The sequence below is a fragment of the Anas acuta genome, chromosome 6 (assembly GCF_963932015.1).
Source record: "Anas acuta chromosome 6, bAnaAcu1.1, whole genome shotgun sequence".
In the NCBI taxonomy this organism is placed as follows: Eukaryota; Metazoa; Chordata; class Aves; order Anseriformes; family Anatidae; genus Anas; species Anas acuta.
In genome coordinates, this window is record NC_088984.1 from 20,297,708 (window position 1) to 20,325,680 (window position 27,973).

At 39.2% G+C, this 27,973-nt stretch overlaps 1 protein-coding gene across 2 annotated transcripts; it reads left to right on the plus strand.

Moving 5' to 3' along the window:
* The first annotated feature begins 151 nt into the window (after positions 1 to 151).
* PPIG (peptidylprolyl isomerase G) lies at positions 152 to 27,462 on the plus strand. 2 transcript variants are annotated; one of them, XM_068686754.1, is made up of 13 exons: positions 152 to 297; positions 8,721 to 8,800; positions 8,905 to 8,979; positions 11,322 to 11,429; positions 11,921 to 11,965; positions 13,847 to 13,934; positions 15,036 to 15,065; positions 15,156 to 15,295; positions 22,169 to 22,373; positions 23,335 to 23,502; positions 24,956 to 25,040; positions 25,771 to 25,907; positions 26,189 to 27,462. In XM_068686754.1, the coding sequence occupies exons 2-13, from the start codon at positions 8,740 to 8,742 to the stop codon at positions 27,303 to 27,305; spliced, it is 2,259 nt and encodes a 752-aa protein (XP_068542855.1). In that variant the 5' UTR covers positions 152 to 297; positions 8,721 to 8,739; the 3' UTR covers positions 27,306 to 27,462. The 2 variants fall into 2 exon arrangements, with proteins under 2 accessions (XP_068542855.1, XP_068542857.1); XM_068686756.1 differs by lacking the exon at positions 152 to 297 and adding an exon at positions 1,972 to 2,198.
* Positions 27,463 to 27,973: the final 511 nt, after the last annotated feature.

Below are 27,973 nucleotides of genomic sequence, written 5' to 3' on the forward strand. Positions count from 1 at the left end.
ACGAGCTGGAGGGGGCGGGCGCCCCCCTTCCCCCAACCGCTTCGGCTCCTCGCGAGCGGCCCTCGCCGCCTCCCCGAGCCGAGCCGTGCTCGGGGCTCCCCCCCACACACAGCCCGCGCCCCTACCGGCCCGGGGCGCCGCCGCTCCCGCCGCACCGCCCCCGGGGTCGCCCCCTCCCGCCCTTCTCCTCTCCCCACCCTCCCGCCGCTGCCTCGCGCTGACGCAGTCCGTGCCGCACCAGCTCTAACATGGCGGCCAGGCGCTGAGCGGCGCGGGGCGACGCGGGCCGCCAGCGGGGTGAGTGCGGGCGCCGCGGCCGCCATGTGGCCGGGGCGAGGGGCGAGGGCCGCGGCCCCAGGCCTGGGCTGGCGGGCGGCGGGGGCTCGGGGGACGGAGGTCGCAGCGCCGAGGGGCCTCGTCACGGGGAGAGCGGAACCTCGGCTCCTCCCCGGCCCACCGCGGGGACCGTGCGGGGCCGGGCGCGGGGCGGCCGAGGCGGTCGGCGTATGAGGGGCCCCGGCGCCTCCCGTGAGGGGGCTCGGGGGACAGCGGCCGCCGGGGGGAGGCTGGGGGCGGACCGCGGTGTGTGTGTGTGGGGGGGGGGGGGTCGGCGGGCAGGGCTCGGCGGTGGGGCCGCGATGCCGGGCCCGGCTTCTCCGCAGGCCGACGTGCGGCCGGGCACGGCGCGGGGCCGCCTCCCCGCTGCGGGGCCTGCTCGGCGGTTTGAATGAACGCCGGGGCCTCCTCCCCCTCAGCCACAGCCAGCGGCCGCCTGCCTGCCTGCCACATGGCCTCCTCCCCTCCGCAGGCCTCTCCGCGGCGAGCCGAGTCCCCGGCAGCTGCCGTGGCCGGCTGGAGGGTCCCTGCCTCTCCCGTAGAGATCTCTCAGGGCGCCTCGCGGGTTTCTGTCGGTAACGAATTTCAGGCGCGTTTGGTGTAGGGCCACGGCCAAGCTCCGCGCGTTGTGTGTGTCCGGTCATCCTCCGAGTCGGTAGCAGGCTGTGAAGGAGGGAGGCTTAAGAGAAAAAAAAAAAAAAAAGCCTTATCAAAACTCGCTGGAATTCCTGTTATGTTGCCTTACAGTTTATTCGCAGGAGGTGTCTTCCATGATGGTGACTAGAAAAAAGTCGTTTTTGTTGGTAGTTACTTAGTGCTCAATGATTTAAGTGCATCATATTCTACTATTTTACTAACTGTCTGCTACCTGTCTTAAGAGGAACACGAGGCTCATTTATATGGAGTCAGTTTCCTAAGAAGAATCTGATCTGAGAAAGAATATTCAGTTTTTCATGTTTTTGTTCTATATTACCTGCAGAAGAAGTCTCTCTTGGGTAGGAGTATTTTATTTATTTATTTATTTATTTGAGTTAAATCTTTTGCCCCATTTTGTTTCACCATTCCTGCTCATTAATGCATTGGGATCCTGTATGACAAGTTTTTAGATGCTACCATGGTAAAATCGTGATTAAAATGTGACAGCTAGATATGATTTATGAAGCATTAGTCTATCTCAATTTGAAGAGTATATAATCTTGACTTACCAGTTTTGTATTACTTTTTAAAGATCTGAAAGAAACAGCTTTACATATGAAGTAAATCTGAAGGGGGCCATACAAAGAATAGTGTAGTTGATAATAGTCCGAGAGTGTCGTTTGGGACTATATTTTTTACTGACACTATCCGTTTTTCTAGTCCTCCTCTGTGAAACAGAAATTGTTCTGGAGTTAGCTAGTCAGTCATCAAGAGGTTAAAAAAAATAGTATTTTTTTTTTCCTCTTAGGATTTCAGAAAATCTGTGGACTATGAGAGTATTTGGAGTGAAGAATACGTACTGCAGTGGACAATATTGTAGTGCAGCATGGTATCTCCAATACAGGTTTGCTCCTCTGGGCCACGTCCATTTCCATTCAATAACCATCTTCCATTTGGAAGCAGTCAGTGAGTGCCAGAGAGCGAACCTGGCCATCGTTTAATGGAGTGAGGATTTGGTCAGAGGCTGGGAAGGGGAGTAGAGCTGAAGTAGTTGAAAAAAGAAGAGAAAAAGAGATCACAGAACAAGATTGGTTATGGTTGGCAAACATGGGTGGGCATTAGAACTACATGTCCTGCTGTTACACGGTCTTGCTTAATTCTGATCTTCAGTAACTGAAGAGAAGATGGAATTCCACTTCTGAATTTTGTTTTATTGGTTCAAACAGGTAAATTACTTGGAGATTACACTATACCCTTTAAACACTTTTTCTTTTATGTTCTGCAAATAGTTGTGTTGTGGTTTTTTTTGTATTTTTGTAGTTTTAAAATACTGCGTTATTAGTTAGTGGCTGCTGTTGGACTTAATGCTGCTCCAGTTTCCAGTCCTGAGTAGTAGAATTGAAGCAGACATGTTCTTTGCTGCTTCTGGGAGAGCAGTGAGCTCCAACAAAGGCACTTACTCGTGCACAGACCTGGGAAAATACATGTGCTTTTTCACAACTCCAACAGCAAAAAAACACCCAAACACCTTTTTGCATAAACCAGGTGATAGAAAACCATGACTTACTCAGTGACCAAGTTTTTTTTCTTGCTATTTATAAGAGTGAGTAGGTATTGTAATATCATTTTCACTTTAGGTTTCTCTATACTAGGAAAATAAAGAGAACTTGTTCACCTGTTTAAATAGTTTTAAGGGAATGGTACCACCTTCTCAGCTGAGTGTTAGTTCTCCCAGATGAGATGCTATAACTAAGCAGGCATTCCTTGTTTGCTTCAGTACAAGACAACTAAGTTAATGTTAATTGCAAAAATTCATACTAAAAGGGACATAAATTTAACTCCACAGTGCATTAGTGTAGGATTATGTACTGCATATTTAGTCAGTACCTATCTGATGCTGCTGCTTTCTTATACCTCTCTAAGAGGTTAGAAGGCTCTTGCCTCATGTCCTCAGAAGACAATGGCTGGTCTTGTGAGGTACCTCTTGATTCTTGGGGATGGGGAAGGAGATGTTTTATAAGTAGTCCAAAAAAGACTTTGAAAGTTACTGGAGAAAGGAGTTCCAGAGGCCTGTGTACAATGCTATTTATTTTTCCTTCTAAACATTTTTGAGTTCACATGATTGCAAAGACAGCATCTCAAACCTAAAACATGTTGAAGTGTAGTACGTTTTTCTGAAATCTGCTGACAAGGTAAAAAATCCTGTGCTGCTGGTTAATTAATTCACTTTTATTTTACTTTCTTAGTTGTCATTGGTGCAATTCAGAGTTTTTTGATTGTGAAACACAGAGGAAGAGTCACTCTGTTTGGGAAAATGTTGAGGAAGTGATTGAGATAGAGGATAGAGCTGGTTGGATTTTTGTTCACGCTGTTGGTATCATCCTAACAGCTAGAAGCTCTGACACAGGAATGGCACTGATAATAATATTTTGTATCCCTCATTTAGCAATATAAAATCATTTGCAATTTAATCCACACTAAAACAAACATACAAACAACATTCATAGGCTCTGGCTGCACTGTCATTTTAAGCTGATGCCAGAATCCTTTTCTTGGAAGGAGGCAGAAGTGACCATGTGGTGAAGTGACCGCCTACCTGTATGAGAGCTCACGACACTGCTGTACAAGCCCTGCGTTCTGGTAGAGGCCCACATTTATACTGGCTTCAAGTGACTGTGGAACAACAGCCTTAGTGAACTTGATGTATGCTTAGTGTTCACTCTGTGTATTTGCTTTCTCTAGACTCCAAGTTTTGCTTTAAAATATTTCTGAAGGTTTTGGATGGTTTTCTTTGTAACATAAACCAATATGGTTTATGCAGTCTTCCTGCATTTGTAGATGGCCTGGAACAAAATGGTAGGAATGTGAATTCACACATTTCATTGTTCCATTCATTTGGACATTAAATGAAGACCACAGCAGAAGATAACTATACATTGATGCAAAGAAACAAACACAAAGTTAAGGAGAGATTGAAAGTAGGGGAGAGGAGAGTAGGTTTGGACAGGTGGAATGAATTGAAGGAGGAGGACACAATAATATTTTTCTCTAAACACATTCCTTCATGTGCAGGGTCTGACACAGATAGCCAGTCCCATAAACCGTTCAGCATAGTTAAAAATGAAGGATTTATTTCCCTCATAAAACTGGGAAGTACTGTGTTGCTGCTTGCCGTCAGCTTTTGTGAGATGCATGACATGCTGGTATTTTACTTGATGCGCATCTGTGCGTGCACGTCAGTCTAACCCATTTTGACTAACCCATTTCAGTGAAAAGGAGCTAGGTTATATTAAGCAGCATTATTGCTAGATCCTTGCTAGCACAAGTAATTTTGACTGAAAACAAAAACAACACAGGATGCATTTTTTAGCATATCACCTAATATGGGTGACAATCTCTGTGAGAGGAATGCTTGAGAACAGCGTGTGACAGTTCTTTCAATTGACAAAGCTCATTCTGAAAGGTAACAGCTGTCTGCAGCCTGGCTGTGAGCTGGCCAACTTTATCCTACAAATACTTGAACAAAATAATTATGCTAATGCAGGTGTGAAGAGAGTGAACCCTGACAGCCGCAGCTGGTGATGCACTGGCTGTAGGTACAGCTGTTCCAGCGAAACTAAATCGTTGGTGTATTTTTTTTTTTTGTTTCTGGAAATGGAATTACAGTTCAGCTTAGCGTGCATTTTGTGTTTATGGACAAACAGACCAGTTTAGGTGTGCTGAAGTTGGTTGTTCTTGGTTATTTTTGATGTTGTTTTTAATTACTCTAAGAGGCTCCTCTAGCAGGAGGTGGTTGAAGATGCTGAATGGCTTGAACATTTAATAGTAGTACTTGGGTTGTTTTATTGTCCTTTCTTACAGAGTTTTAGAAGGAAGAAGTCAGCTGACTTTTCAAGCTTGCCCTTCAGCGTAGCGTATTTGCATATGCAGGTATAGCGGGTGCCTTTTGGTTGACTAAATCATGTTCCCTTCAGATTCTATCAAGTCTCATAAGTTAAGGGTATCCTACGTTTTAGTTGAAAATAAACTTAAGGGGAAAAATACGCAAGTTGTGTAAGCCCTGTTGTTGCTAGATGTGTAGTAGCATTGAGCATTACTTGCAGTTTTCTCCATTTTTATTTTTATTATTCTCAAATTGCTATTCTTCATTCTTTAACATGCATCCCCATGTGCTTGCTTTTAATGCAGGCAAATTTGAAGTAATCAGCATGTATAGGACTGTGTTTGGTATGAAATAAGACATGGGTAAAAATAATAGTTCATGGATAATTTGTAAGTTCCCCTGTAACACTTCAGGAGAAGGGCTGGCTGTACAAAGGGTACTGAAGTATGTTGGTGAGCAAATGCTCCTTTGGCTTGTAGGTGGCTAGGGTAAATGTCACTGATATCTTAGCCTGGCTTATGAAGAATGTGATAAAGTTTATCCAGTGTGTTTTTTTTGTCATCTCTCTCCTGTGTGTACATCTAGCTTTCTTCATACCTCAGCCTTTCCAGTAAGTTTTTGTTTTCGAAATGGTTTTAAAAATGAGGCAGCCCTGTGTAATTTAGAGAAGTCAATAGCTGCATACAAAAAAAGCTGTCAGTGTTTTCCCCGAGAGAGGCATTTGCAATATCTTCTCAGGAGGAGGTGTATTTACTTGGCCTGATGTTTGTTAACATAATTGCTATTATGAACCAAATGCAGCCAGTGTTCATTTTGGGGGGATGCTGTTGGAGCATTTGGGGAAAGTGTGGGGCCCTCTGGAGATCATGGGAGAAGCCGTGTTGAAAGGTGCAAGCAGCCTGGAGACAGTGTGGGCAGTGGGGGTCTGGAACATCCCAACCTTCACTTGTTCTGCTGTTCACAGTACGTAGAGAAACAGCAAACTGAGCAGGAGTTGGTGAGTGGGGATGCAGGTAGAAATCTCTTGTCTGTCCTTCCCTCTTCCATCCTTTCCTTTACAGAACCTAATTACAAATTGACTGAGGTAAAATACGTGTCAACGTATCATAAAGGCATGTATTTTACAGTTCAGCTTTAGTTGTTACCAGTGTTATCAATTATAATTACAGTGCATATTAAAATAGCTTGCATTTATGTTGGCTAAAATACTGTATATAAATGTACATGCGTACCTCCTCATTTCTCAAGCAAATCACCTGTAAAGCAAGTTTGAACCCCTCCTTGCTCAAGCGCTGAAGGCATACATGCTTAAAGTTCAAGTACAGTTGTCTCACTGTTGGTCCTTACATGTCTGAGATCATTTAAAACTATCAGCTTTATTATCAAACAACAAATAGGATAGCATTTCTTCTGAGAGGCATCTTAGAAGAATCCCCCTCTCGTCTCCCCCATGCGGCTGTACAGCCCCTTCTGCTGTTGCCACTGTGCGAGTTGGCGGCTGGCCTGGCTGGTGCCTGTCGGAAGGGAAGGCAGTGTGTGTCTCCTCCTGCCTCTCTTATCTCTCCCTTCCCTAGCCTGTGTTGCTGTTTCTCTCCTGCTTCCCAGGAGTTCGTGCAGCTGCGTGATGGTCAGCGATCTGCTGACCCGACAGCCTCCAACTTCTCAGTGATGTGCACTTTTTTTTTTCGATTTCTCTGCCTGGCTACAGAACTTGCTGTTTCTCCTCTGTCAATACAACAGTTGAGAGAGAGGAACAAGCGGGATGAGGCAGGGTTGCTGCTGCTTTGGTTAAATCTCTGGCTTCTGTGAACTAATGCGTTTGTTACAAAGCCAAGCAGGTATGTGCATGGCTGCAGAGTCTGGCCATGATACTGTTCACACGAATGATCAATTGTTGAGTGGTATTTCATTTAAATCTGGCCTGCATTGTTCTTGTGATTTTTCACTGTGCAATCTTGGTAAGATGTTAGGAGTGATGCTGAGCACAAGGAGAGGGAAGATGGGCTAACATGGTTCCAGTAGGTTTTGATTTCTTGTAGCCTCCTGATGTAGATACTCTGGGAGTGACAGATGGCAACAAATGAATTTTTGAGGCTGTTCTGTGGCACAGCTACAGAGCTCTAGAAGAGATGTGTGCAGTATGTCAATTCAGTTTGAGTAGTGTTTTCTGGCAATAAAATTTCATGTAGCAGTAATTGTGGAACAGCTACATCTTTTTTTGTTGTTGTTAATGTAGGATGGTTTGGATGCTAGTTGGAGCAGCTGCTAACACTGCAGTGACAGGAATCCCAGAAATATGCCTAAGAAAAAGAATGTTTAATCCCAACATGACAACATGTTAGTGATTTGTCAAGTTTTAATCATCAAACGTTGTCTTGGACTCTTTGACCAGTCACTTTATTTGTGGCAAAAATTTCGGTTACTTCTGAAAGTGCGCATACTTGACTGGCAAAATTATTAGGAGGACCTCAATGAAAATCCTTTAATGGTACATCACTTCCTTCCTTCCATTCCCAGTGCAGCGTACAACACCAGGAGCAGCCTGTCACCTCCATGGGCAGGAGGTCTGGCACCTTGCCTCACGTCTGTGCTTACTGCTGAGGCATTTCTCCTCTGAAGGATGGGCAGTAAGCAGCCTATGGGTTGGTACTGGCCACAGCCGTGTTCCACAGCCATAGCTTGTATGAACACCTGTAATTTGATGTTGAAGAAACCTTAGTGTTTAAGTAGCAGAGGGTGTGAGTATTTATTGTGCAGAATCTTGTTTTTGTTGGGTGTGCATCTAGTGGGCTCAATGTGTCTGTCAGCTTTTCAGAGCTGTCTAGTTGCCTCACCTTGCATCCAGTCAGGCTTCGGAATGTGCCCAATGGATTATTCCTGTGAGTGTTTCTTCTTATGTGGAAGAGCTGGCTGTTCGTGTGGCTGCTCCAGTTTGCAGCCCTGCTTATGGCACGGTGCCATGGCTGCTGAGTGTGGCCCACAGCGGTGCTGCTTGTGGCATGTGTGGCTGCTGCGGGTGCCGGAGGGGCAGCAGGCTGTCTGGGGATTTTTTGTGAACACGCAGTGAAAGCAGGTGGACACGTGTGTCAGCAAGGACAGGAGTGAAGGGAAAGTAGGAGACCATCAGCAGGACTGTGTTCATTTGACCGTCTCACAGAGCAATGGTGCTTGAGGAAGTTGGGCGTCCTGTGCTGTCTGCTTTCCTGTGCTCCAAAACATTACGAGCAGTATGTACTTTCTTGAGCAGCTGTAGTTCATGGTCCCAGGTGTAATAATAGAAAAATTCTTCAGGAGAACGGGCCCTACCTGAGGCTCGCACCCATGGCCAGAGGGGTGAGCAGCCTTCTCAGCCACTGACACCGAACCTGACAGACTGCAGAAATCAATCTGGTTAAAAATTTTGAAACACAGTTGTAGAAAGTTGTTTGAGTGTGCTTTCTGGTCTCAAAGCTGACTTTACTTTCTTTTCCTCTGATACTTACTTTACCTTGAAGATCCAAGCATTCTAGGAGTTGAAAATTTTAGGTGATTACCTGGAAAGCAAGAAAACTTAAAGCTTTTTTTATCCCCTATACAATACAATATCTTCTTGTATTTTCTCATCTTAAGTATGTTACTGAAATTTAAATTCAATACTGTTGCAACAAACCCAAATGAAATGACTCATTTGGGTCTACAAAATACAAAAATAGCCTAAAATGCATAGCGCTTCCTTAATCCTTTTAACTACTGGTTTGCTAGCTGTTTCTAAGGTTTTCTTTTATCTTCTCGGCAGTTTTTATTGTCTTCATAAAATCTTTGACATTGAATTATTCAGTTTCACTATGGGAAAAGATAAACTCAATTTTATTTGTATTATTTACAGTATTTAAATTTTTGAAGCCATGGGAGTGAAGGTCCAGAGACCTCGTTGCTTTTTTGACATAGCCATCAACAATGTACCTGGTAAGAAAATGAAAAAAAAAATCAATAAGATACTGTTCTTAAATATTTTGTAGGAATATCATAAATGCCAGTCAACTTCATAACAAATATGGCTTTTTTTCTAGCTGGAAGAGTGGTCTTTGAACTGTTTTCAGATGTGTGTCCAAAGACATGTGAGAATTTTCGCTGCCTTTGCACAGGTTTGTATATTTTTAAAATGTATTTATAGCTTCTGATGTAATACCATGTTTGACATCTGTTACTTTTTCCTGACATTTTCTTACGTATAAACTAAGTGTGAGTACTGAGTTCTTGGTATCTCTGGAGGTTTAGCAAATGGCTCGTACACATCTGATGCAGACACCAAGTGGTGGTAGTTCTTTGGCTTAGGATGTTGCAGAAGGCATGTACTAATCAACTTCAAATGATGATATAATAAGTTGACTTTCTTGTACTAGCATGGTGGTTACTGCTCATGTTGTATATCATCTAAAGGCAGCCAATAAGTCAAGCATTCAGGCTTGCTTTTCGTTCGTATGATACCTGGAGATATTTGAAAGGTGTTGCTGGTATTCATCAGTATTTTTGCTTTTGCTGTAACTTACTTGTTGATGGAGAGTGGTGATTTCCATTCCTAGTGAAATTCAGGTTATTTATTGAACAAGTACTTAGAAGATTCTCTCCAAGAAGCATTTCCAAGTAGAGTTATTTCCCAGTGTGATACCTCCTTTTGTTGAAAATTCTGACAGCTTAGCAAAACTTACACATTATCACAAGAATGATTCTGTGAATATATAAATCTGTGTTCTGCGTCTTCAGCATTTCCTGCTTTATTTCTTTCCAGCTCTGTTGTTTGTCAGGACAAGATTTGTAGCTGTTAATACCAAATCAGTCAAGAGTACTAATACGATCTGAATCAGGTGTGGGTGCATAATTGCATTCATGTTAAGTTAGCTAGAACAGGTTGCAGTCAGCATGAATGCTGCACTATGAATGTAGGCATTATCTGATTTAGGTGTGCTGACTCAGAATCAGGTTATCAAAATTAATTAACAAATTTAAACCCTAGAATTACTCTTTTTAATGAATGTGAGTGTGATTTCTTATGACCATGGCATTCTTGATGTGCTATCAAAAGTTAGATTTACCGTGGAAAGGTGTTCGTTCTCACTACTGCTTTAACTTTTTGACTTGAAGGCTTTGAACAACATTTCAGGTTAGAAGCAAGTACTGATAAGAATATACTGCTTATGTTCAAAATCACATTGAGGCTGAAAAACTTTTCTGCTTTACCATATTTAAGAATTGACCATATTTTACCATATTTAAGAAAGTATATTGACAAAGCATTTATGATATTGATCATAAGCAACTTAATTCAAAATTGTGGGGTTTTACATTCCTTTCTTTTTTTTTTTTGGTAGTTTTGAAGAGGGTATGCTGCCGTCTTAAAACAGTGGTCGGCACCTCTGCTTTTTACTGGCAATACCTTTTTCAGTCATATGCCAAGCCAGTGGAATATATAGCTGCACGTGTCCAAGTTTCTATTGGAAGTGTTTTTCCTACTTAGATCTGTATGGAAGCAGCAGTCTGCTACAGGTAAATTCAGAGGCAACTGCCCTTGACAAAAACTGCCAGTTTCATGGCTCAGGAGCTTGTCTAATGGTTTGCCAACATGGAAAGGAAGAATCCTTTCCCTTCCAGTATAGTCCTGGTCCATACTGTTACCTTAAGGTTGGTTCTGCCATTCATGGGACCATGCCATGAGCCATTCATCTTGCTAACTTAGAGACCTTATTTATTTGAAGCTAGTGGTGAAAGTGGGTAGTGTTTTAGCTGAGGCAGAGAGCCTGGTTATGAGTCTGAAGAGCACCAGAGCTGATGTGAAGGAGGATGGCACAAGACTCTTTCAAAACTATTTCTCGTTCCCCTCTACTCTTTCCTTATGATGTTGTTTGTTTAATTTTTGATTATCAACTTTTATGCTGCTTCTAGTCCTGCAGTGTTGTAATTGAAGATCTGAGTTCCTCACCTGAATTTGGGCAAACATGTTTAAGTTAAACTAAACAGTTTAATTTCAGTCAGTCCATGTAGAAGAGGCCTAGAATGGATGACTCAATAAAAGCAATTTGAGTTATGTGTATAGGTTTAATGTCCTCTCAGCAGTAATAGTAATATATTGCCCCCCTTAGTTGTTGAAGCTTTTCCAGGTAGGTGGCTTAGGTGACTTTTCCATTATCTGAGTTCTTAGTTTACCTTTCTGTGAATTAATTGTAGCTGTCCTGACAAAAACAGAGGAGGTGATTATCTTGTTGTATACTAGTGTCAGTAAGGAGTTCTTTTTGTTACAACTGTAGAGATAGAAGGTAGTTTCTGTGCTTTCTTACACGTGAGCTTCTTACTGGTATTACAAGTATGTGCCTGCCTCACAAATTTTTCAGCGTTTGGTAGATGATTTTGATTAAATACTTACGTAACGCTTTGTGCCTGTAGAATCTCCACAGTAAAGAGAGTCACTTTGTTTTTTCTCCCCCTCCTTTAGGTGAAAAGGGTACAGGAAAATCCACCCAAAAGCCATTGCATTACAAAAGTTGTCTGTTTCACAGGGTAGTGAAAGATTTTATGATCCAAGGAGGTGACTTCAGTGAAGGTACGATGTGAATCTTTGAAGAAAAATGTAAGGCTTATGCAATGGAATGTTGCGGGAGTCCTGTGTAAGATCATTCACTTCAATTATGCGATTTAACTTTGCTTATGCTGAAAATGGGTAAAAAGCTTTAAATGGAAACTTGCGTAATAAAATTACATCAATTTATACACACTTTCTGCTCTGTAACCTCACAACTAGAGCGCTAAGTACTTATGGAAAGTTGTAAATGGAAGGGTAAAGTATATCTGCTGCTGAGAAATAAAGAAAACAGGGAGTGTGTAGCAGAACACGTGGGAAAACTTTCTTGTTCACCAAGTTTGCTTCTGTTTAATGGAACTATAAAGATGTGTCCTAGTCTTTTTTGCATATCTTGAAGAATAATGTTACTGACTTGGATGCAGTTAAATCAGTATTTCCTGTTATGAAGCATTGCTCATGTAATGAGACTTTTTGATCACTACTTTAAGTTGTAACTCATTTCTTCTTTCAAGGAAATGGCAGAGGAGGAGAATCCATTTATGGTGGCTTTTTTGAAGGTAAGAGTTTTATCAGGCTGTTCTATTTTGGTGTTACTATAAACCATTACCTATACATCCTGTAGTTTTAATTGGTAAACCTGAATTCCATTGTTTTTGTTAAGGTTTTGTCTGGTCTTACAGGCCTTTGACTTAACAGTTTAGGTAATATTTCATTTTAAAATAACGTTTTTAATTACTGAAAAATTAATACCAAACACTTTCATATTTGTTAGCTTTACAATTTGGTAACTGTTGCTAAACATGGCAGTCTGATTCTGAACCTACTATTTGGCTTCAGCAGCAAGCTTTAAGTTGGGGAATACCTTTTCTAGTCAGAAGGAGCAAGTAGTAATGGAGTCAGGTCTTCTTGCAAATCTTTATTTATAAGGAAGTATAAAGCTCTGCTTTCTTGAACTGAAGAGGAGTTAAGTATAAAGAGGCCATCAGCTTTCTCACACTGCTGGTTGTATCTACTTCAGTCTGTTGCATAAGTACTTCTCTCTCCAATGTGCTTCTCATCCTGTTTGTCCAGAATGTACTGGAGCATCTCTGTGTTACTTGGAGCAGTTTCACATTACACCTAAACCCATGTGATGGCTAGCCGCCCTTGGCAAAGGTGGTTATACTTCTTCCCGTTCCCTGACATTTTTAACATTTGCTCTTGTCTGAACTTGTAGCAAACTATCAAAATAATTATTCGCTATTTTACTAGGGTCAATTTGCAACTGCCAAAGGGGAGGTTATACCTTGCACTGGCTGTTACTCAGATCACACTGTAAGCTGATTCAGTTTGCTAAAATGCCTGAAGACTGTTAGGGCAAAAAGTTCATTAGTAAATGTATCCAAGTCAGTAGTTAGGCGAGCATCATTACCAGCAAAAATGAGTAGCTATGGGAATGTATGGTTGGGTGAGGTGGGAGAAGCAGCAAAACTTCTGCCTACCTTCTGTCAGTTGCAAGGTGTTTTTTTCAGCTCAGTGACAGCATGAAACGATCCACAGGAATTTTTCCTTGTACTGGCACCCTTAACCAACTAACTTAGTCTAGGATTAGGTAGGATTCTCAGTCCTGTGTAACACAGCAATGGGCTCTCCATAGCACTGCCATACACAGTGTAATGTGAAACCATAGCTTTACAGATTGTGTACTTTCTTAATTTGTTAATGCTTGCTCCTGCTATTTATATCTAAAGAATATTAATCAAACTTCCTGTGAGCAGTTTGGCTCCCCCTACAGCCTTGATGCTGTTTTGTGGAGGGAGGAAGATGGAATGGTCTCTTACAGGTGTCTTAAGTGAAGAATGGTGATTACTTTTAATGGTTTCATTGAGATTTAACCTGAACTGTCAAAATTATTTACTTACCAGAAGTGAGATTCACTCAAGTTCAATTTATTTCTTAGTGGCAGTTTAGGTAAGTTCATTTGTGTAGGTGACCGACACAGAAGTATTTTGGATTTGTCATCAAAATGGGTATCCGTGTATATTAAAAAAGAACAAAAAAAAAAAATCCCGGAGGTGACAAGGTTTATTAATAGTGCACAACTGAAAACTTTTTTTTTTTTTTTTTGCTTTAAAGAGGTAGTGATTGGCATGTGCAGAATAAAAAAGAGCAACAGCTGAAAAGAATGAGGTCTCTGTTAATCCTGGTAGGAAAAAAATCTCTTGAACAAGATCCCATTTTTTTAGTTTTTCTCTGGGTATAAGCCATTAATTCTTAAATGGCATTATTTAAAATGAAAAGAATAATGTATTTGAAAAAAATACCTATTTTTAATCTAATTCTAATGCAACTTTTTACAGAAGTGTCTAATAGATTTACTTAACATGGGTGAATTTGCTTAGAGCATTTATCTAAGCACATGTGGTGTATTTAAAGTAATTGAAAACACTTTTTTTTAGATGAAAGCTTTGCTGTAAAACACAACAAAGAATTTCTTCTCTCAATGGCCAATCGAGGGAAAGATACAAATGGTTCACAGTTCTTTATGTAAGTATTGTTCTGCAATGTGCACGTGGTTTGCTGTTTGTAAGCTGTAAAGGTAATCCTTTTAAATATTGTAGACTACCTCCTGTGCAACCTAAATGTCTTCTTTTTACAGAGTTCATGGAAATAGCCATTTTCCTAATAAGCTGTTTAGGGAAACTGTTGTTATCACTTCTGTGTATCTAGTGCTTATTGTCTGTGCAAAAGAGTTTTTGGTAGTTTTCGGTATCTGTATTCTAGCTCAGGCAGTAACATACACCTGTTTGCTCCCTGTAGAGCTGTATCACTTTCTTCTAATATGTGTTGTATGGAAGGAAGCAAAACAGCTCTAGAGGTTCTCTACCTCAAAGCAGTTTAGAAATTTTCTGTCAAAAGGTAACTTCCCAATGCAGTCTCATTTACAGCTATGTCTAAAGCTTTCTATCTTAGAAGGTAACTGCAGTAGACCTTTCTTTAATTTATTTGTAGAAAACATTCTTGAAATCATGAATCTTAGTTAACATGGTAAGTTATACTTGTCACCATTAGACCTTTATTTTGGGATTTCTGGAAAATCATTACTGTATTTATCTCAGCTTTTGATTTCTGCCATGGTTGACATCTGTACACATTAGTAATCCTACTGTAGGGGAAGACTGCTGCAAACTGCTTAATTGTCTAGAGATATAAAGAGAAAGTCCTGATGTCAAATATTCTGTATATTCAGATATTTTTTCTTCCTTTGATTACTCTTTTATTTTCTAATGAGGCTATTTTCAATTTTGCTTCTTTGACCAGTTGCCTTTATTTTTTTAATCTGTTCCTGGTTCCTATTACTTCAATACATAAAATTCTTACGTTTTCTGAGAGGATGCTGTCTAAAAATTTCTGTACTTTTTCTTGTTTAGTAAAATGTGGTAAAAGATTTAATAGGTAATTTGCATAAAACAGGAAATATCTTTAACTGTACACAAATTTACAATAATATATAGTGGTTGTATTCCATGTTATTAATTCACTTAAAATAACTTTTATCTTCATATGTACGTATGCTTCAAATGTTGACTGCCTTCCACTAAAATTGACCTGTTTTTCTCTTGAAATTAAATCATCTGGAAACAACAGAACAACTAAACCTACACCTCACTTAGATGGGTAAGTATCCCATATCTTCTGATGTTTATTGTTTGGGAACTACTTTAAAAATAAGTACTAAGAATTCTTATTTTTGCTTAAATTCTCCAGACATCATGTTGTTTTTGGACAAGTCATCTCAGGGCAGGAAGTTGTGAGAGAAATAGAAAACCAGAAAACAGATGCATCTAGTAAACCATATGCTGAAGTACGCATACTGAGCTGTGGAGAGCTAATTCCAAAATCCAAAGGTAAAGTTTATCTGTCCATCCACATATATGTGAACCGAGGTCATTTTGCTAATTTGCTCAAGCTGGCAAGCACTTGTTCCAAAGAAGGTGCTGTGTTAAGTGCATTGATGGCATTGATGACACTGATGACTTGATTCATTAATTGCTGCTTTTTTGAGCTTATTTCAAGTTTCAGGTAAGTCTTAAGGGCAAACATTTATAGTAGCCTGAAATTTCCCTTTAGCAGAAATCCTTTTCAAGTGGCTATAAAGTACATTCATGAACAGGAATGTGACAGAATTTGCCTTGGCTTCTGGGAAATGAGCTCTTGCTGTGCCATTCCAGAGCTGTATGTGGTCTTCCAGATTGGATCCTGCTTCTCTTAGCAAAGAAAGGGTCAATCAAAGATGCTGCTTCCTACAGAAAATCTCAGTGGAGGACACCGATGATGCATGTTTGGTTGGAACTCTGATAGAGATTGTTATGCTCTTTCATTCTTAGTGCCTTCAGTGGATAAGTACTGTGAAGGGTTGAACCAAGGATTTTGAGGCACAAGTCAAGGATAATTGTTTCTTTGGCCTAAGGAAAATGCAGGCATTCAAACTTGAGCTTCTTGGTTGTTTTTTTTTTTTTTGTTGTTGTTGTTGCAGTTCTCTGTTTACCTGTTGTGATGCCTAGGAGAATGACCTTGAAGTCTGAAGTGATCTTTTCAGTCCCTCAAAATTCCAAGTAAAGTTATCTTACGGCTCATGACTTCTCTACAACTTCTTAGATTAATTCACGAGTCATCCTGCATGTTAGAACATAATTTTATCTCAGGACAAAATACACTAGTGCTGTTAGTGTTAGAAAATGAAGGGAATGGTACATCAGATTATATAATACCTTTATAGTATGGATGAAGCTAGTGGGGGAGATGCCTGTCCTGCGTGTTTTCCTTGGTTTGCCATGCTCCATTTTAAGCCACTCGAGGAGGCTTGAAATTGAATGACTAAATTAAAGTTTTAGTTTGAATTACACAGTTGGAGGACTTAAAGCTGTTGGTTAGGGGCTTAATGTCCTCATCAAAGGACTGAGGAATACAAAATACAAAAAAACATATTTTTTTTCTTTAACTCTTCCTCAAAGAGAAGAGACTTCTGGGGATATCTGACTGTCTGGTCTTACTCGTTTGTCTGTGTAGTCCTACCTCTTTGCTTCAGTACTGCTAGGATGGTCTGGTGTGCCGGGGAAAGAGGTTGCTGCCAGCGCTTTGGGGAAGGCCGCTCAACTGACTGCAAGGCACAGTACTAAATACTAGGAGTGTTTGGAAAACAGCAAGTGTTACCCACCAGGGTGGGCAGACAGAGAGCAGAATGAGTGCAGGGAGTAATATTGGCCCTAATGGGCACTAATGCAGTGCCAACCTGATGAAGGTGCTGCCTTGTAGACCATGATGGCGATCCTGGTGAGCAGAGAATTCTGCTTTTGAAAGAGAAGAGTTTTCTGTAGGATTTGCAGAGGGAAATTCACTGCTATGATGAGAGATGATGGCATGGCTGGGATTGTTTGGTACATGTGTAACATGGAACCACTGAGCTGTGTTGGCCTGAGGTAGTGGAGTTGGAAGGAAGACTTTGTCATCACGTCAGCAGAAGGAAATTGGCCAAGCTGCTGTCCAAAGCTGAGAAGAGGAGAAGGAGGGGCCCTTTGACCTGCCAGTATAAGGAAGAGGCCAGGGAGTCCAGATGGGAGGAGCAATTCCTGGGAGCTGAGCAGCATCATGGAAAATCATAAACAGAGAATCATCAAATGGTGGAACTGTTTGTAGCACTTCAAAACAGTAGAAAGCAAAAGAGAACTGATAATGTGAAATGTGAGGCAGTTACCAGAGTAGACTGCTTCTGGGAATTTGTTGTTTAAGACAAAGGGATAAGGAGGTTGCCAGGGATGGCAGGAGAATGTTGCTGAATTTTTGTGGGAGAGTATATAATGATAGTAAGGGAGGCTTAAACTAAAATCTTCATTGTATAGGCTTGTTGGGTAGGCAGCACAAAGGAATTGGGCAAGTCTTCATAGATTTAAATTGAGCTAATAATTCTTGGGCTTGACTGGGAAGCCAAGATGGTACTACCAGAAGGAATCACAGTAGAGGTTAAGTGTGTAGTTTGAATGTTTGGGTTGAACTTGAATAGGGTTTGGATTTTAGAGTATTGGCATGAGTATCCAGATGAAGTGCTTTATGAAGGAAGCAAATCTGTGTTCGTAGAGAAGAACTTGATTTGTATAGGGATGAAAAGATGATAACCTGACTAAGTTAACTTAATAGATCATATGTAAATTGAAGGATTCAAAGATCCAAGTTTAAGTACAATATTGCAGAGGCCTAGAGCAGAAACTTTGCCTTAGGGTTAGAGAGGATGATCATGTAGAAAAGTGCAATATTTGTCTTTTCCTTGTTTATTTTCTCTTTTTTCCTTTAAAATGGAAAAGTGACTTAGTAAAAATGAATGAGAGAAGACAAGTTTTTAAGGAAGAATCCATGGCCAAGTGGTGTTATTTTAAGAAAATCTTAAAGTGTGTGGGAAATTTCTGGAAGCTGTTCTAAAAAATAAAAATCCACCACAACTGTAGGAACCCACTAATACTATGCCAGTGTTTAGAAAGGACATTATGAACTAGCTAAGCTACTATCATTCTCAAGAAAACTTATGGAACAAGTAACACACTTGATTTTCTTTAAGATAAGTGGGAATTTGATACCAGTTCATGAAATTTTGTATCAGGCAAACGTGGTTATGTTTTTCTTGGTCATACCTTTGATTAACCAAAGGCATATCTAAGACTCTTAAAGAACAAAGAAGCTTATTTTAAAATGACATTCTGATTCAAAACCAACCAAACAAAAAGAAACCTATGGCAAATAACTGAAGCAAGATGTGCAAAATTAAAAAAAAAAATAAAAAAAAATACTCTGAACAGCAAGGTGATTAAACACTGGAAAAAATAATCAAGGGAAATACCTGTCTTAATGTCTCGAAGTAGACATGTCCTCTTCTTGGAGAGTATGCTGTAGTCCCGCACAAGTTATTGGACTTCATATAAGGTAACTGTATTGATGTCATTGCTGTGACTTGCAAGATGAGATCTCTTCTGACTTACATGCCCGAACCTGACTGTTTCTGGACAGGTCATTTTTTCATTTCAAGTCCATGAGCCTGATACCATGGCACTAACGAGTTGCTACATTTCAGAGCAAGCTGAGATGTGGAGATTGCTCGCTCAGCTGTGCTATGCAATACAATCATGTAATTCACAAAATCTGGCAAATACTGTACATCACAGTGAATAGAGTAGGAAGCGAGGCATCTATTTCAGATGTGACCATAAGCTGAAATGTAATCCTGAAGTTAATGAGCTGGAAAAGTTGAACTGTAAATAGAAGTCTATTTCCTTCTCACTGACCTTCATGCTACAGGAGTGGTTTTGTTTATTTTGATCTTTAATTGGCCAGAACCACGTTGGTTCAGTATTCAAAATATTTGCTGCTGGACAGAGCTAGTGAGTTGTCACTACCAAGTATATCCAAAGGCTTTTGCCCAATGTTCTGTCTTTGCTGAGTGAACAGTTTTTCTTTTGTTGCCCTCTCCACCCTAACGGGATTTCCTAAATACATAAATCTGATAGTGAAGCTGCTTTCTATCAGTGGAGAATCACATTGTTAGTTCTCGTAATTGCACACTAACTCACTTCCACTTGTAGTTACTATTTGCCCAGTTTAAGGTAGTAATATACCTAAACTTGTTGCAATGATGCAAGTAAAAATGTGGCAGGTGGCCTTTGGCACATTTAAAATGGATGCTGGACGGCAAAAATACATAAAATAACTACATTTATCGACTTCTTATTCAGACATTTTGGGAATTGAGCTTGGAGACACCTTATTTTTGCCTGAAGACTTATAGGAAGCAATATAGTGTGTTGTTTTGTTTTTTTTTTTTAAATGGGCCAAAACCAGAAGTGTAGCGTAGATGATAAGCACGTAAGTGTTTAGAGATGTAGAAACTAGTTAATTTCTTTAGTACTTCTTGCGGTTGTGGTGTTTTAGACATCAACAGAGCTTATTTTTGTTTGTCACCTGTATGACAACAGGCTCCTTTGATTGAAATACATTTGGAAACAGTTCAGTTTTCTTTATAGATATTTATTTGTTACACTCTGACCAAGTATATATGTTTAGACAATCTAAGGCTAATATAAAATGTTAACAGCAGACTTTTTACTAAATATAGTGCTTTAATAAGGATATTGAGCAGAAGTTTGAGAAAATAGACCAGGTATCTTTGTCTGGACCAATATGGCAAGTTAACAGTGTAGTAAGGGACCCATCTGTTGGATGCAATTTTGCCAGAAGCTCTTTTCAGATAGTTTTTACATCTGATGGTAACCTCAGCTAATTTCAGTTGATAGGCTGCTTTAAATGGTTAGGTAGCATACTAGTTTATACTGCACACAGAAGTGACCAGAAGAGTAGTTTAACTTATGAAGTACAGGGGTTGTATTTCAGTTGGCTCTCTGGCTTTTGTTAGTCTGTCTATAATGAGTGTTGTGAATAAAAACATGATGAAGAACGTTGCTCTGGAAATCATACAGCTATGACATGTCTGCCATGCTTATCTGAAAAGTTAATGCAATTTAGTGCACTGGGATTATGCTTCAGCTGCTGTTCCAATGTGGAGATTCAGGAACATTAGAAGGAGAAAAAGAAAATCTGTTTTAAAAAAAAAAAAAAAAGTATGACTGAAAAAAGGGAGGCCAAGATGCCATACTTAGTTGTTTCTGCAGAGATTTTTCTGCACTGTGTATCTAGTCCACTGTGAATTAACCCTCGGCTAACTTGCTGTTACCCAGATTTTTCATCTCAGCCAAGTCTTCCAGAAGCAAGTTCTCTGCACCACTATGAAGAGGAAATCTTTTTGCCTTGGTATATATCACTGATATATAGAAACTTGACCAGCATTCTGAATGAGATACCTGACAGAATAGGGTATTAGGTTCCAACAGAAGAGGTATTGACTTATGCAGGTGATATAATACTACTACCTGTTACTTTGCTGAAGATCTAAAAAATAAATAAAAAAATGGCAGAAATACATTACAACTCCTTTAAAAAATGTCTTGAAGTACTTGTTTTCATTATTTTACAAAAAATGACTGATACGACGTAAGTAGTATCAGCTATTACATCTTGTTTGGCACAAGTGGAAGTCAAAAAAAGAAATGCTTGGCTAGACTAAACAGTTGAATTTCTCTATCTGTAATAGAAAATAATTCCTGCTCTATTGAGGGAGACACCTCTATGTTTTCTGTTATGTGGAATCTGAATAGTTTTCAGAGGCAGACAGGCTGCGTAGTTATAATGCTGTCTTTGGTGCCTGGTGTTTGCCTTTTCACTTTGCTGCTTTGTGCAGAAAGTGGTTTGGGGATGGGGGGTTGCCTTTAACTGATTCTGCGTTGGTGTAGATTAGATAAAAACCTGTAAACCTTGAATTCTTTGGCTGCAGTAACTTACTATAACTTGTAAAATAGGCTAATGCTTTCGGTTAAGATTGGTGTGCTATGTTAAAATTCATTCCTTTGACCTGCAGCCTGTTCTAAGGCCTTAAAAGTTGTTCTAAAATATACATTGTTTCCTTGCCAAAGAAAACAGACTGTTCAGACATTAATGTTTATTTTGGTGTAGTTTTCTTGTGTTTAATGTTGAAGGTTCAGTTTCTTCTGTCTGCAGCTGTACTGTTAGTGTAGTTTGATAAGATGTCTTTGCAGTTTCCAATGGATATATAAAAAAAGACTTGATGCTAATAAGAAAACTCTGTAGTAGTAGTCCATAAACAGCCAGCGTGCCCTCCTGGAGTTCTGGCTAGGACTTCTGATTTTGTGGATTAAGAGTTTATGGGAATTTCTTAACACATTGGAGAATGTTCATGCCATTTAATTAATTTACCTAAAGTGTGTTGACTCAGAAGCCCAGACTTCCTGTAGTGAAGTTCTTAAAGTACTTTTTTATGGTTATATTTTTTTTTCAAATTATCACAACTGACATACTTGCATCTCTTTTAATAGTCTCAGATCAGTTAGAGGGCGTAAAAAGCTGTGTGTGTCCCTGTATTATTTCCTGCTGGACTATTATAAGGTTGCTAGTAAATTGCTGATTTGGAGCTCCAGTTGACAAACCAAGAACTGGTGACTTGTGTAATTAAGAAATAGCCTGCTCTTTAGCTGGGTTCCTTTTCAAACCGGATGGCTTAGTAAGCAATTCCTATCTTTCTGCAGAAAAACGTGTAAAACATGCTGAGCTGGGGGATTAGAGTTGTTCTCTGAGCATCATTTCACGTAGTAGTAAGGTTGGTTATCTGAGTCTTCCCTCTGTTGGGCTGACTTTAATGGGTAATCAGTTCAGTGTATGCTAAACTAGTATCTATTTTGTTTTAAAACTTCCCTTGTTGGTGGTTTGAGTAGCTTTTATATCAAGTCAGATTACACCTGAAGTAATTTATTTTTATAAAAAAAAGTTATAAACATTTAAATTTTTAATTATTCTTCATACATAGGTGATGTTATATAAAACATCATCTGAAAACATACACAGCTATACAAATTTTTGACAGTACAAATTTAGTACTTTAGATCTTCTTCATAGGCATAAAATGTTTGAAACTTTTCTACCTACTTCTAGACACATGCTGTGTTTTGCTTGGGAGAAAGTATTTTTCCAAAAACTTTGTTTGCAAGTATTGTGACGAAGTACTCTCAGACACAGTTGCAAGCAGCATAGGGAGTTACTAGATAAGTTGATTTTTCTGAGATTTATTTATAACTGTTTGATATCTAAATCTTTGTTGTTCTGACTTATAGCCAAGAAAGAAGAAAAGAAAAGACACAAGTCGTCTTCCTCATCCAGTGACTCGGAAAGTTCAAGTGATTCAGAATCGTCTTCGGATTCATCATCGGATTCTGAGAGTGCTTCAGAAGAGAAATCGAAAAAACGAAAAAAGAAACACAAGAAAAATTCTAAGAAACACAAGAAGGAAAAGAAAAAGAGAAAGAAGAGCAAGAAAAGGTCAGTATTGAGATCTGTGTGTATGCTGTGTGGTGTAATTTTCTCTTGTAGCTACACAAAATTGTGTTCTGTATCTAGTGAAGTAGACAAGTTTAGTTGTTTGTTTTTTATTTTTCCTGATCTGATGGTAAAGGACAGTGTCCGTGTACAAACATGCTGCAGCTTGTAAAGGAGTGAAAGAATGGACCAAGAATTTTGCATACTTTCCAAATCGAGTTGTGTGAATGCTTGGACTGAAGTGGTGGTTGTGGTGATAGCTTGTTTACCTAAATTCATTTCTGTACAACTCAATGTACATATATCCAGTGCGACTTAGGAGAATATAGTTTTGCTTTTATTCCCGTATACTAAACAAAATACTACAGATAAACATACCACTAGTTCTGTGTAATATACTGAAAGTCTTGCAGTTTCACTGGAAGATGATAAAACTCAGTCTTTTGCTTCTGAAAGCGGTATTTCTAATCTAATAGTTTGTCTTTCAACATGAGATAAAGCTGTGTCAGTCCAAGTTACATTTTTCCAAGCTGGCAGTAAAATATAAGAAATACTCATTTAGTGCTGTCAGGCATTATTTCTGTGGGAGTAAGCCACTTTCACACAATTTTGTTGTTTTTACCAACTACTTGGAGCTACAGTAGTTTTTAGTCAGTTATATGCAAGTGTAAAATATTTCAAGAAAGCTGTATCTAACCATAGAATAAATGTATGTTCAGTGTTGCATCGTTGGAACCAGAAAAATATTGGGTAAGAATCTACTGTAGTTGCATGTTTTGGAGTAAAGATATGGGGGTGAAATGTTTCTGAAATGGTTATTTGTTCCCCACGTTTCTTATTTTATTACTGTGTACTGAATTAAGCAAATTTTTTTTAATTTTACTTAAATAGATTGAAAGGTTTTTTTTCTCATCCAGATAACTCATCTCAAGTGTAAATATTTATTTTTATACAAAATATAAAGCTCATCCAGTGAAAGTGAAGATGAAAACCCTGAAGCACAGCCATTATCTACTGTCCGTCCTGAAGAAATTCCTCCTGTTCCTGAAAACCGGTTCCTGATGAGGAAAAGTCCTCCTAAAGCAGATGAGAAAGAAAAAGAGAGGAAAAGCAGAGAGAAGGAAAGAGAAAGGTAATATACCTGTTTGATGAGACACTGACAGTCATATTGCTGTTTTAAGACTGAGTCCTTTCCCTGTTAAACAATTGCATGTTTCTGAGCACAGGTGGATAATTTTTTTTTTGCAGTTGACAAGTCTTTTTGTTCCTAGAACAAAAGGTTAATGTTTGGAAATAGTTTTAGTGAAAGAAAAATGTAGAATGAATGATTCAAGAAAAAGCAAGTGAAATGGAGTGTAGTTTAATTTACAATTCATTACATACAACTGTCTGATATGAATTTACAACTTTTTTTTTAAAACAAAATACCTGGAAGTCGTGAAATATTCTCTGGTCACGAAGTCTGAAGCATTCATGGGGAATGTTAGAGGGGGACAGGGAAGGGAACTACTTGATCAGAACCAGTTGGGGTTTTGTCTCGCGCTTGTTTAAGAGATTTAACCTAAAGGTAGTTAAGACGAGATTGCCTACTCCCTTTATTATAAAGACTTGATTGAAAAAAAAAAAAGGAAAAAGAAAGGTAAGGAGGAAATGTGTCAACTAATTTTTAGGTACAGTTCTCATTGGAAATTGAGAGGGATGGCTGCTTTTGGGAGCTACCTAGAGATTATCAATATTATTTTGTCCATTAGTTACTAACCCAAAGTGGAAATTTGATATGGAAAGCTAGTACTGTGTAACAATTACTAAATGTGCCCTTGTGACATTTTATAGGTTCTGTGCACATCTCTTAAGCCTGTTTTATAAAACCTAAACTTGAGATGGCACAGGTGTTGCAGTTATTCCATGTAGGATTTTGTGATTGTCCACTGTTGTTTCTATCTGTACTAGAGAGGTTGAAATGCAATTAAATTTAAACTTTACTGCTTGGGTTTCTTCTCTTACAGTAACAGTTTAAATGGACCTCGCAAATGAACCTCAGCTGTACTCATGAAATGAACTGATAATGAAGGGTGGCTTTGTATTGTCACTGCCAGAACACAACAGTGCCTTTCAGAGCTGTGTGAGGATATTCACTTTTCTCATCTGTGAATAAAACCTCGCACAGGCAATCAGTGCGTTGCAGCTTTTCTCCCATACGTGTACATATCTTCTGTACATTTAAAAAAAAAAAAAAAAAAGTTAAGCTAGCCACTCCTGAAAAAGTGAAGTATCAGTTTAAATTTATGGTGTGTCATTACTTTGTCCTGGCATGTGTGGTCATCAGGCTCCAAAATGTAAAATAGTTAACAACAAATTTGAAGGAAAAGGTGGACCTTTTCTGATATCAACAGTTTATTTTTTTTGTTCTGTTAATGCCGCATACAAAAGCAAAAGGCATGTGGTGTGGTTGTTACTGTGCCAATAATAAAGGAAAACATTTAATGTTTGTTTTCTTTTGATTGTATTTAATTTCTGAAGAAGATATGAAGCTGTTTTTATCTTCTTTTCATTCAGTGTTACAAACAATATCACTTTACTTTTAGTAATCTATCGAATTCCCAGTCAACATACCAGAGAAGATTGTTGGTGACCAGATCTGGAAGGAAAATAAAAGGAAGAGGACCACGGGTAAATGTTTGCAATCCCTTCCCCAAAAGAAACAGGGTGGCAGCATGCTCTTACTGAGCCTTTTCATTAGGATGGTCAATTTGGGGGGTGGGAGGATGCACGTGTAATTTATGGTGCATTATAATTGATCAGCGGGCTAAAGCTTGAAGTAAGACAAAGAAAATTAGTTTACTGTTTGCGTACTGAGTTGGAAAGAAGGAGGATGCAAAACAACAAACGCTTTCATTGTGTTACTGTAGTAGTTTGTGAATCAGTGAATCTAGCTCAGAAATTGTTCTAGTGAACGCCAGAATCTGTAAAATGTCACTAGAAGGAATATGGGGGAAGACTGCCCTTATTTTCAAAGGTGAGCTTAAGGAAAAAAAAAAAGTGTTGTTTTGGTGTTGCTTGTCAAAGCTAAGAATTTTCATTGTCAGAAAAGTAACTTGTATTTGTACTAATTAAAAATGGACAGAAGACTTCCACATCTGGATGTTGTACCAAAAAATTGCTGAGAAGTTACCTTAAATAGTTACTTGATCAGACATTTTGTATTCCTGCTGTAGCTGAACATCAAATACGTTTTTTTTTGGTGAATTACTAACTTGGAAGCATAAACCTGATATATACATCTAAGTGTAATGTTAGGTGCTGTGGAGAATCACCCACTGGGGATAAAATACTGCTTTGAATTTCACATGCAGTTGATGGCTAACTTATACCCATATTTTTTTCTTCTTTTCCTGTCAAGCGTTACCGGACGCCTTCCAGATCCAGGTCAAGAGATCGATTTCGACGCAGTGAAACTCCTCCACATTGGAGGCAAGAAATGCAAAGAGCTCAAAGAATGAGAGTGTCTAGTGGAGAAAGATGGATAAAAGGGGACAAGTAAGATTATTTCTTTTTGGACTGTGTGCATTTAAATTTTTGTATATATCAAAGTAATAGGCACTTCAGCTATAGTTACTTTGAAGAAAAAGGGACACTGACTTGATTATTCCAGCGCTTAACTGTCAGAATTCAATCATGCTAATTTGTGGCTACCATAAATATATGGGTTTTAATACAGATGGCCTGGTGTGACTTCGTTTTAGTCTCACTTCTGACTATTTTTCAGATTGGAGGGGATTCACAATATTTTTAAAATGTATTTTTTCTCTCTCTCCAAGGAGTGAAATAAATGAAATAAAGAAAGATAATCAAAAAAGCCCAGGAAGAGGAAGAGAGAGAAAAATATCAGACCACAGACAAGCTTCTGAAAGCCCAAGCAGAAGAGGGGAAAAGGAGAAGAAAAAAGATCACAAATCCAGCAGTAAAGACAGGGAGACAAGAAGGAATTCAGAAAAAGATGACAAGCATAACAAGAGCAAGACCAGGAAAAGAGGTAAATCTAGAAGCCATAGTAAAAGCAGAGAGAAATCAAGAAGTAAAGAAAGAGACTCCAAACACAGCAGACATGATGAAAAGAGAGTAAGATCAAGAAGCAAAGAGAGGGACCATGAGAAAGGTAGAGAAAAAGAAAAGCGCTATGATTCCAGAGGGAGAGAGAAAGAAAGAAGTAGGAGTAAAGAGAGAAGTAGAAGGGCAGGTTCAAGAAGTAACGACCATGACCATAGGAAGAGTAAAGACAGGGAGAAACATAAGTCAAGAAGCAGAGAGCGTGATCATGGTAGAGGAAAACATAGTTCCAGTAGTAGAACAAGGGAACGAAGCAAAAGCAGAGATAGGGGTAGGAGAGCAAGATCAAGAAGCAGAGACAGAGATCGCAGTAGAAGTAAAGACTACTCAAGGAATAGAGACAGAGAAACAAGAAGAAGAAGATCAAGAAGCAGAGAAAGGAGAGGTACGCCAGATAGATACAGAGGAAGAGAAAATAGGAGGAGGAGAGACTCAAGAAGCTCAGAGAGAGAGGAAAGTCAAAGCAGAAACAGAGAGAGGTATTCAAACAGAGAAAGTAGAAGCTCATATAAGAGGAATGATTCTGAAAGCCAAAGGAAGAGGCGTTCAAAAAGCCGTGACAGTAGCAGTCCTGAATCCAGTAAAGATAAGAAGTCTAGTAGAGATCAAGATAGAAGTCCAGACTCAAAAAAGAGACCAAGTAGCAAAGAGAGAGATTCAAAAAAATCATACTCACGCAGGAGTAATGAGAAGGAAAAGACCAGATCTTCAACAGAGAAAGAAATTAACCAAAAATCAGAGAGTCAGGAAAGAGATCATGCCCCTAGTAAGGATAAAAAGTCCGATCATGAAACAAGTCCTGGAACAGATGACGACAGGCATGGATGAGTTTGTGGACTTAATGTTTCCATTGTCTCAAAGTTTTAGAGACATTTTGGGGAACGCCTTTTTATAAGATGTGGACTCCAGTTTGGTCTTTTGATAATCTAAAACCTGGATCATTTGTACTGCTAAAGTTTTAATAAACTTGAAATGAAAAAACAAATTCTATGTGTAATACAGTGTGCTGTGTTTTAAATACTTCATTGTTTTATGTATCCTTCTTGTGTGTTGGCAGCTAGGGAAGGTACCTTCAATGCCATATTTAGTTTCTACCTGATGAACTTAGTCTGATGCAAACAATGACTGCCTGTGAGGAAGCTTTCTTCATGTGTGAAGAAAGCTGCATGTATACTGTGTCATCTTAAAGCTAGGAGGTTTTTGCAAGAGGTCCATCATTCCAGTGTTGGTATATCTGTAATTCAGTAGGTATAAATCCTAAAGAAATTACTTATTTTGGGAGGAAAATTACTTTTTTAATCACCAAGTGAGATAATTTATTTAAATCTTCACTATTAGTACTTTTCTCACTATCAACAGTAGAATTCATTCATGTTTTAAGGCAGCCATCTACGCTTGAGAGTTTTTTCTTTGCCCTAAGTATTTCTATAGAAAAATTATTTTTTGAAGTGCTCATCTACATAATTTTCTGTAACCTCCCTTTCTCTGTTCCACGC

Coding starts and splice junctions, on each gene's coding strand:
- PPIG (XM_068686754.1), top strand. CDS start 8,740: ATGGGAGTGAAGGTCCAGAGACCTCGTTGCTTTTTTGACATAGCCATC. Junction 8,980..11,321: donor TTTTCGCTGCCTTTGCACAG/GTTTGTATATTT, acceptor CCCCTCCTTTAG/GTGAAAAGGGTACAGGAAAA. Junction 25,041..25,770: donor TAAAAGGAAGAGGACCACGG/GTAAATGTTTGC, acceptor TTTCCTGTCAAG/CGTTACCGGACGCCTTCCAG.